General features: G+C 42.7%; 3 protein-coding genes across 3 annotated transcripts; 2 read left to right on the forward strand and 1 right to left on the reverse strand.

The window, feature by feature from the left end:
- Window positions 1-368: 368 nt before the first annotated feature.
- On the forward strand, window positions 369-729 carry NCS57_00512400 (uncharacterized protein; the record flags this gene model as incomplete). Its single annotated transcript, XM_053055060.1, has 2 exons — window positions 369-454; window positions 516-729. 2 exons carry the CDS (start codon window positions 369-371, stop codon window positions 727-729), a joined length of 300 nt encoding a protein of 99 aa, XP_052914015.1.
- A 760-nt stretch (window positions 730-1489) lies between these two features.
- NCS57_00512500 (Epimerase domain-containing protein) lies at window positions 1490-2702 on the forward strand (the record flags this gene model as incomplete). Its single annotated transcript, XM_053055061.1, has 4 exons — window positions 1490-1742; window positions 1804-2172; window positions 2224-2349; window positions 2401-2702. 4 exons carry the CDS (start codon window positions 1490-1492, stop codon window positions 2700-2702), a joined length of 1050 nt encoding a protein of 349 aa, XP_052914016.1.
- Window positions 2703-4281: 1579 nt separating this feature from the next.
- Window positions 4282-6284, reverse strand: NCS57_00512600 (Fungal-trans domain-containing protein; the record flags this gene model as incomplete). The annotated part of the gene is made up of 4 exons (XM_053055062.1): window positions 4282-5322; window positions 5389-5445; window positions 5494-5949; window positions 6000-6284. The coding sequence occupies 4 exons, from the start codon at window positions 6282-6284 to the stop codon at window positions 4282-4284; spliced, it is 1839 nt and encodes a 612-aa protein (XP_052914017.1).
- Between the last annotated feature and the right edge of the window lie 4146 nt (window positions 6285-10430).

The following is a 10430-nucleotide window of genomic DNA, read 5'->3' on the forward strand; positions in this document are numbered from 1 at the left end:
AGTACCCCTTTTATCACCTGAACTGCAACCGGCTAAGTATTTACCCAGACTGCAAGCAGCTCGTCCGTTACCTCGGCCGAGTAGAAGCGGTCTATGAATTTCCCCGACTACAAGCGGCCTCTGAGTTACCCCGAGTCTAAACATACTAGGAGACCTTTTTTCCTCCATTCTTTCTTTTTTTGTCACTGCTTTTAAAGATTACTCATACAAAACTATCGTTCCTTTTAACGATTACTTATATGAAACTTGAGATCATATATCTTATCTAGACTGACCGCCTCAGCATAAATGCCAATACCACGTCTCTTTGTAATCTTTGAATCCCTTCTCTTTCAGTCTTCAGTCAATTAGTCCACTTTCACATCATAATGGCGACTGTTATTCTCCAGTACCCTGTCGGTCATGACTTCGACCTTGAATACTATGTGAAGACGCATCTACCGATTGCCGATAGGTAAGGCTCATCTCACCATTGCCCTACTCATGCGATGAAACGCGACTGAAACTTGCGACAGGGTCTGGGGGCCGGAAGGTCTTAAGAGCTGGGAGGTTATCAAGCTGGGAGGTGAAGGCCCCTACCAGCTCTATACTGTCCTTAAATGGGAGAGTGCGGCTGCGTTCCAGAAGGCTGCTGCATCGGAGGGAGCAAAAGAGGTTCAAGACGATGTAAAGAACTTTACCACGGCAGCGCCCGTACTGGTCTTTGGCGAGGCTGTCGCGGCGAGCTAGGTAGCTAACATCTGCGGAGTAAGACGTTGAGCACTTGTCTTGTCAATTCCAGCACTATGGAACAGAATCCGCGCTGCTGGAGATAATGCCCAGCAGTTTGAACCTGAAGTGGTAAATATTAGTGGTGATATCATGCTCCGCAAAGCCTCTGCTCGCTAGAGGAACAACCGTGTGGTGGTGGTGGCTGCAATCCATATTGCAGAGATAGCACCAACACATACTCAGGTATAGAGATAGTGCGTAGGAAACGCCGAAGACTGGTTCATATAGCTACGCCACGGCAGGGCATGGTGTCAGGGACACAGTTACAGCCAATGACGACAAACACAGTACGTAGTGGTTAGGCCGGTTAGTTTTGAGACCAGAGCCAGTTCTCCTGGCAAAGAGCCTAATGCCGTGTTTGAAACAGCTAAAAAACAGCGCGGCATGCCGCCGATTAGGTTATTCGCGCCTATGATGTCAATGAATCAAGATATTGCGCCTCCTTGAATCTTAAACGTCGTATGGCACACCCTTCGGCAGCACCACGTAACAGCTGCACGAGTGACCCCATTGCGGATCAATAGCGGAGTTTCAGCAAGTCCGCACTCCATATCGTATAGATTGGTAATCTTCGATCTGTGGTATATAAAGGCGGATGGTAGCTTCCTGCTCAGAAGGTCAATCTGCTATCCATTTCCACCTGTGCTTCTATCTAAGAGTATTATACACTTCAACTCCGGTGCTTGACTCACAATTCTGCTCAGACCTTAGGAAAACCATGGCCCCTCTTGATAATCCTGCAGTCCCCAAGGGCTCTACTGTCCTCGTCACCGGAGCCAACGGCCTGTTGGGTTCCCACATTGTCGACCAGTTCCTCGAGTACGGCTACAAAGTTCGTGGTACGGTTCGAGACACCGAGAAGAACGCCTGGCTCCAAGCTCTCTTCGATAAGAAGTACGGCAAGGGGAGCTTCGAGCTTTTCAAAGTGGCCGATCTGACGGCCGAGGGAGCCTTCGATGAGGCCGTGAAAGGTGTGCCAATATTGAGAGAGAGTAGCTGGGGTCTCGCGCCGACTATCTAACTACTACGTAGGGACTTCTGTTGTCGCGCACACTGCGACCATCACGAGCTTCGCCCCAGACCCCAGCGACGTGATTCCCCAGGCTATCGCCTTTGCTGAGAATGCCCTCAAGTCTGCTTACAAGGAAAATTCCGTGAAGCGATTCGTTTTGACGTCGTCGTCGTCGGCAGCTGTTCTCTCCATACCAGGCGCCCCCGGTGTTGAAGTGCTGGAGGACACTTGGAATGAGTTCGCCGTTAAGGCCGCGTGGGCTGAACCTCCCTACACTCCCGAGCGTGGCGGCGTTGTTTATGCCGCCAGCAAAACCGAGGCCGAGAAGGCGGTGTGGAAGTACCATAAGGAGAACCGAGACAAGCGCCCTGACCTAGTCGTCAACACAGGTGAGAGACTCAATAGTTCTTTAGATGGTGTACGCCTATTGACATGCATAGTTCTCCCTAACTTCAACTTCGGAAAGTCTCTCGACCCAGTCAACCAGGGACATCCCAGCAGTTCTGGCCTCCCCGTTGCACTATGGCAGGGACAGGTGACCCCATTCCACCACATAATTGTACCGCGTATGTATCCTTTCCTCCGTCCGAAGAGCGTGATTGCTAAATTGTTCCTAGAATACTATATCAATATCCAGGATACCGGTAGGCTGCATGTCGCAGCCGCGGTCTTCGACCACATTAAGGAACGGCGAATTTTTGGCTTTGCCGGCCGCTTTAACTGGGATGAAATCCTGGACATCCTCCGAAAGGCCGCGCCTAACAAAGAATTTCCCGCCAATTTCTCCTCTGGATCGGACGCCAATGAGATTAAACCCCGTGCCGAGGCCGAGCAGCTATTGCGAGATCTTGGGCGGCCAGGCTGGGTTAGCCTGGAAGAGACTGTGCTTGCCAACGTCTCAGACGTGAAGGACGCTTGAGCGGCTCTGCTGTCTCACATGAGAGTAGTATCCCTAATCCTGTGAGCAGAGAAAGTCGGGGCAATAAATAGAAAGGCAACGACGTGTCGGAATACAGGTCTACAGTTGTGAATAAGATTGCTCTAAGTGCCGCGCATGCACGTGTTCTTCCTGAGGCCGTTGCTCTCAGAAGGTGACGTTCTTGTGCATTGACACTGTCTTAGCATTGGGATATGATTCCATGATATGTTGACAACGTGTTCTTTATTATAGTGGAAGCCCGGCCCTTGATGGGATAACTACGCTAGTAGATGGCGAGGGGTGGCGTTAGAAGGAACTTTTGTTCCTCGGAAGACCCATCGTGGAATGTTTCCATGTCTCCTGGGTCAAGGGGTTTAGCAGACCCGTGATCATATCTTTCCGCAGGAGAAATATAGGTCAAAGGGGCCATATGCGATCTCAGGTGGACCCCCAGCCGGTGAGTGAGCAGCAGTCAACGGGTGGTTAGACAAGCGGGGAAATCATAAGGCAGCAAGGATGCGAAGATCCTGCCGAAGGCACACCAACGGGCCGAGATGCATAGCAAAAGGTCTTGGCAGGAATCTATTCTGCTTGAGAGGCTGTTTATTCAATTGGTCACTCTGTACATCTCTCCTTCTTGAACATCTAGCTAGCCTCGGCAACGTCCGTTGGCCCGTCAAGACCACCGATGAGCCGCTGTCCTGTGAAGAAGAGCTCGTAATGGAGCAGGCCAGATGTGGTACGACCCTCCGGTGAGTCTCCGCCAAGAACTGGGGCGGATGAGTCGAGACCTCTACGACAACAAAAGCTATCAGGTAACAACCAACATGCGTTCATCCTGGCCAATATGCTTCACACAGGCGGTGAGAGGTGCATTCGATTACAGGATCATGACACCCCCGGACATCTTTCGAAATTCGCTGAGTGGACAGTTTGAGCACAACTTGTCGCAATCCCCAAAGCATGTTCAGTATAAATAAGTAGCCGTAGCCTGTTCTGCAGAGGAAGAAACTCATAACCACTCCAGCTTGTCTCTTGAATCATCCCAAATAAACCAGACCTCCAAGATGAAGCCCTCTTATCTCTTCGCCCTCCTCGCCTCCCAGGCTCTCAACGTCCTAACCTTCGAAGTCTCGCCCAAGGTAGAGGCCAAATGCCTCGCCCTGGCCCCAGAGGACAACCCCAGAAACGACACTGAGTGTGGCGAACACCCAGACGTCCTCGAGAACCCCTTCCGCTACGAAAAGCACACTCTCGAGAAGCGGGACTGCTGGTACGGCAGAAACGCCGGATGCAGCAAGACTGGGTGGTGCTTCCACAGTTGTGGAAGACCTTCCAACGGAAGATGGTGCTGGATGGCGCATTCGGGGGGTAGCGGACCTTGGCTCTCGTGTGGGAACGATAGGGATTGCATCAATGCAGAGGCCACTAAGAATGTAGGTTGTGGTATGAGGAAAGATGGCTCGTCAGATTGCGACGGATGTGGCTGTAGTTGCTAAGCTGGGACATCAAGTGTGCCTTTTGGGCCTGGGTTAGCACGCATCTCCTACAGATTTCTGGGTTTAGGCACATCTTGCTCTTAATCAGTCCTCCACGGCACAGCAGGCCAGAAATCATAACTTCCATCCCCTCTACCCTCTCCGGTAAACGGCATAAACATATGCATATTCATCTCATGCGTTGCCTCCATTTGTATGGCAGCAGTCGTCATCGTCCCGAGAGCTGCCCACTGATTCAAGATGGCTGGCAAAGGAGGCGTGGCTAGGGGTGAATTGAGTATTTGCCTCAGCTCAATGATAAAGTTGGGCGTCTCAACACACTGTCCGGCGTCAGCCAGGGTGCGCTCTCGCTGGGTGTAGGCTCTCAGAGCGAATTGCGCTGAGATCACTGCGGCTTTCGATTTAGGTTCTTGCAGTAGGGTATCCCTTATGTATGGGGAAGTGAAGATAGTCCAACCGCGGTCAGCCAAGGAACTCAGGGGACGATGGTATAAAAATGTGGACAGCGAGGCTAGGAGGTCTAAGTTGAAGTGCAGACGGATATACCAAGCAAAGCCCCATCGGTCCATCTGTTCGTAGGAGTCGCTCGCATTTTCGCAGCTGGATAGGATGAGTTTGAAGAGGTTATCTCTAGGGGAAAAGACGTCGACACCCCAGTCAGGCGATTCGTGCATGGGACGCATCATGTCGTGTAGGCGCTTGATGAGATGTGGACGAATTCCTAGGGCCGCCGTGTGAGCGTTGCTTGCCTTTCCGATGATGAACCGTTTCTCCATATCCAGGAGGTCAGCCTCCAGCCCGTCTATGAGGGTACGATTGCGTTCCACACTGGTAGGATGTATCTCTTGGCCGAGGATATTTGCCTCGACGGCCTGTCGGGTCTCTTCATCGAGCAGATATGCGGCCACACGATGTATCATCATGACAAATGCCATCTCGGTTGGGCCATCTCTATGCGTCAGCTCACCTGTGGCATCAGGAAACAAATCCGCATCATTAAGGTTGAGAGGCTGCTTGGTGTCAAAGCTCTTGGGAATACAGCTGTAAGTCAAACCGCAGTCGATTCCCAGTTTGATGTCATACATGACAATCTGCCACCAGATGCGGCGACGCATTTCAGTCTCGAAGGGTGACAGATGTAGTCGTGCACCATCACGATGGTAGCCCATGGATATAGCAATTCATACCAATGAGCCCAGCATAACCCATGACGCGTGCTTGTTGCACTGGCCCATGAGAACAATCTGAATGGTCAGCAGGTTGGTCCTCATATGGAAAGGCCAAGAGCTTACCGAGGTGTGCAACAGAGCTTGGAGGACAACCATATTGTACCGCTTCAAGGCGTCAAAGCGCACGAGCACCCCGCTCACGCTTTTCAACATGTCTTGCAACACACCTTCTCGTGTTTTGTCCTCGCCGAAGATAGCTGCCAGCTCATCACTCCTCAGCGCGAGAACCGCCAACCCGAAGATACTATACATCAATGCCTGCTGGTCCAATGGAATCAGAGTAATGTCGGCGGCGGCAGATACAATCAAAACCTGCACGGATGGTGCGTGGATGATTTTGATGAGTGGGTTAACGCGGTCGAGGAAGATTTGCCAGAGCTTGAAAACTGTGACAGGGTCGAGCTGCGGGGTTTCAGGGCAACTGGGCGAGGAATACTCCGAGACGCTATGGGGCGCGTCGTCTTCGTGTAGGAGAGCCTCTGGGTGATCCTCCTCGATGATCTTCTTCATCTTGTGGATCTGAAATCCTTATTAGTACATGATATCCATGCACGACGGAGAATGGATACCTCATCATTGAGAGTAACCCACAGCTCGCCATCAACAGGCCTCCTGGTCCGATTACCGACAGCCTCGTTCACCTTGAGAGTATGATCGTTCGGGCTGCCCTTTGAGATACCATCTTCTTGTTGTGAGGAACGCCTGTGACTGCTACCAGCAACTGCGTATTGTTGCAGCAATGCTTCGCATTTTGTGAGGCGTTCCTGGAGGTCTTGACTAGTGGGCTTGACTCTTGGTCTCGGGGGCGCTGGTTTCGAGGGTATGCAAGTAAAATTGGCCTGTTTTCTTAACATTGTTCACTCAAACTCATGAGAAGTCGCAAGCAAACGCTCCTTGAGGCACCTCCAAAGAGAAATAACCACAGGAATGAAAGTGGTGGATACCTTCACACAGTGCGCGCAGGGGATGGCCTTATCGCAACGAATTATCCTCCTCTTGCAGTTGACACAAGAAAGGGCTCGGTCGCTCGGCCTGCTGGACACTCCGCCAGTGCCCCCTCGAAAGGCACTAGGCACGGATGTAGTCGCCATAATGAAAGGAAGAGTACACCGGGGAGCGCGCGAAAAGGAAGATGACGTGGTATATAGAGCTCAAGCGCGACAGACCAGCCCGGACTGTAACATGTCCGACAAGTCCGCACTCGCCACGGACTCCCAGGTTGGGAGGACCCGGCGCCTTTTATTATCCCCTTCATTGTTACTAGAGATGGGTAGATAAGCATTTGGACTTCACACGTGTCGTCTCTGTCAGCAAGAAGTAGAGAAGGATAACCGAATTAAGGGCCATGTTGCGCTCTATGTCACATACTCCCAGGTGATCGACAATGGCATTTCCTAACTAGATGGCGTGCCGTTTCACCATTTTTGGTATAGCATGATTCGTAAATGTACTCTCCGTAACAGAGCACAGCAGAAGATACATATAAGCTTAACGTACTTAATAGGTTAGTTAACTAGGCAAGTAAGCTATATACTTTGTACTTTCTTAGTAATTATACCTTATTTAAAAAAGACTTAATATAATTTTAAAAAAAAATTAAGCTATGCTTAAAAGAGTTTTAATTTTTAAAATAGCTTAATTAAGCTATATATAATAATATATAATCTTATTAAGCTTATAATATTATTATTTAATTAGCTATTTAGAATAATATTATTTATATTATATATATAATATATATATAACCTAAGCGCTATAATTAACTAAGCGCTATACTTTTTTTAACCTCCTCTAGGGTTATTATAATAAAAATACTATAAACTATTTAATTAATTAAAACTACTTATTATACTCTTCTCTAGATATTTTAATTACTACTTAATAAATTTTTATATTATAGCTAGGCTTACTATAGATATTATAATACTAAATACTTAGTTATATTAACCTTCTTTAATTATTACTCCTCGATAATTTAGCTATTACTTATATATTAATATCTATTTAATTAATTACTTACCTTCCTTTTTTTATTATTATTATCCCTTTTTTTTATAATCTAGTCCTTTTTACTCTTTAGCATTAGCTTAATATCTTATTTACTTCTTAAAGGTCTTTAATCTTAGCCCTTAATAATATAATCTTATATATATTTCCTTTTATTACCTTTATAAAAGACTTTATAGCCTTTATAATTAACTCTAGGGAGCTATTATAATACCTTTTAATTTATTTTTTAAAGTATTTAGATTAAAATTTAGCCTTAAATATAGTCTTTAGGGTCCTTAAGACCTAAGGGGTAAAAGGTTTAATCCCCTCCTTAGTAAATATTAAAGTCTATAGCTATATATTAAGCTTTAAAACTAACGTATATGATAAGTAAGTGGGCCAGACAAGCGAGTAGGCCAAAAATCCCTCAACCTCTCTTCTTCTCAATTAATCAATTAATTCTTAACTACCTAAGATATCTTAATTAAATAAAGAGGCAAATATCCTTCTTACTCTTTAAGCCCTCCAAAATGACCTAAAATTAAGTATCTGGAAAGCCGCAGAGATCTATAATATATACTATAATACCTTAGGTCGCTAGCAGAAAGGCATATAGTCTTAACGCGATATTATTCCTAAATTACATAAGTTATCTAATCTAGAGGAATAAATTATTATTTAGTTTATTTTTAACTTAGATTCGCGAGGGTTTTCCCTGTGACTATATAGTATTAAAGAAATAGCGAACTAGCTACTTATTAACCGCGATGCATTACCTATTAGTAAGTAATAGGCTACTAACTTTATTAAGTAGTATCTAGACCTTAAGACTTATTTCTTTTATAAATATAATTATTAGAGGGCTAAATATAAAGACCCGATTATTATTTATAATTAGTTCACGCTTATAGCGAATATAATTACGAAATATAATATTACCCTCGCTGATATCTATAACTTTAATAAAACTAGCTTTATGATAGGTATAATTATAAGCAGAATAGTTATTATAGGCGCAGAGAGGTATAAAAAGCCGAAATCAGTCTAGCTTAAAAACTAGGAATAAGCTATAGTTATTTAGGTAATTAATGCAAAAGGGTAGGCGATCTAGCTATTTATTATAGTTATAGGCTAATATTACCTCGCTAGCTAGTATTAAGAAAGTAACCTCCCGGGCGATTAGGCTATTATTATGACTTATAATAACTAAACTAATAATAAGACGGGTCTTAAATAGCTTAAGCACTTTAATTAATATATAACTATTTAATTAAATAGTTGCTATTATCTTTTAATCCTTAATAGGCATAAAAGTTATTATTTAGTTAAATTTAAGAAGTATTATAAGGAAAATAAAATTATTATACTTTATATACCGCCTTATTTATTTCACTTACTTTAGCCTTTTAATATTAGGTACTTTAGGCCGCTAAAAAAGGCATATAGTTAAGAGATTAAGTAATTAATTAGATACTCTATTACCTATATTTCAAAGACTAAGTTCTTCCTAGCCTTTTACGCCGCCTACTAGGCTACTATAACGATAAGTAATATTAAGGGAGGTTTTAAAGGAGCCAGGCTTATTCCTTTAGACCCCGAAAGTATTATATTAAAGCTTAATATATATCTATGGACCCTAATGCCCCTTGAGGAGGAGACTAGCTAGCCTAACCCTTAGGTCTCAAAGACCCTAAGGATAGCCCTTAAAGCTAGCTCCTAGTCTAAATACCTTGAAAGATAAATCAGAAGGCATTAAAGTAGCTCTCTAGAATCTATTCTTAAGGCTCTAAAGTTATTAATAAAGGGGATAAAGGCAATAATATATAAGATAACCTTATTAAAGTCTAAGGTTAAGAACCTTTGATAATTAAATAAGGCCCTTAGTAGGCGGCGCAAAGCGAAAAGAACCCGCCTATAAGATAGAGGGAAGATAACTATAGATAAGGCAAGGGAAGTAATTAATTAAATAGATATTAATATATAGATATAGGCTAAATTATCGAGAAGTAGTGGTCGAGGTAGGTTAGCGCGACCGAAGGAAAGCTACTATGGAATATATAGTAAGGCCGGTTATAATAAAAGAATATATTAAATTATTATTAAGCTATCTAAGGAAGAAGAAAGTAATTTAATTTAACTAACTAAATGCTTTATTATGTTTTTATCTTAAATCCTATCTTAAAGGTTAAGATTTTTAGCCTATTTACTTATCTAGCCCACTTACTTATCACATACATTATAGCTTTTAGGTTAAGAGGAATAAGGCTAGCTTTTTTAAAAGCCCTCTTAATATTTTTTTTTATTATAATAGCCTTATATATTATATAAAAAATTAAAAAAAACTTAGTTTTTAAAATATAAATTATAAAATATTTAACGTATATGTATAGTAAGTGTCTCAGTCAAGCAAGTGTCTCAGCTATACTGTGCACTTAAAAACTATAAACCTTAAACCTCTAAAAACTGCTATAAAATAGCTAAAAACTAAAAATAAGTAATTTTATAAATCTAACTCTTTACTTAATCTAAAAATGATTTTTTTAGATTTTTAAAAAATCTCTTATATAGAGAAATAGTAATATACACAGTGTGAATACACTTTCTCTAAACTACCTTATAAGGGATTTTTTAAATAATCTTTAAAAAATATTTCTATATATTTTAGCTTAAAAGAACATAAGTTATTTAATCTTAGCTTAATTAGATTTAATTTAAATTTTTTAGAATTTTTTAAAGAAAATTTCAATTAGGTAGAAATCTCACTATAGGGTATTTTTGAGACACTTGCTCACTGAGACACTTGCTATGCATATACGTTAAGTAAATATTTTATTTCTTAATTATAAGTTTACTTTAATATATTAAAGTATTTAATATTAAGAGGCTAGAGTAAATAAGATAAATAAAGTAATATATAAAGCTAGATAATTTTTTTTTTCTTATAATATTTCTTAAATTTAATAAATTAATAATTTTTATAATTATTAAGAATTAAGAAATAATAAAAATTA

The sequence above is a fragment of the Fusarium keratoplasticum genome, chromosome 4 (genome assembly GCF_025433545.1).
Source record: "Fusarium keratoplasticum isolate Fu6.1 chromosome 4, whole genome shotgun sequence".
NCBI lineage: Eukaryota > Fungi > Ascomycota > Sordariomycetes > Hypocreales > Nectriaceae > Fusarium > Fusarium keratoplasticum.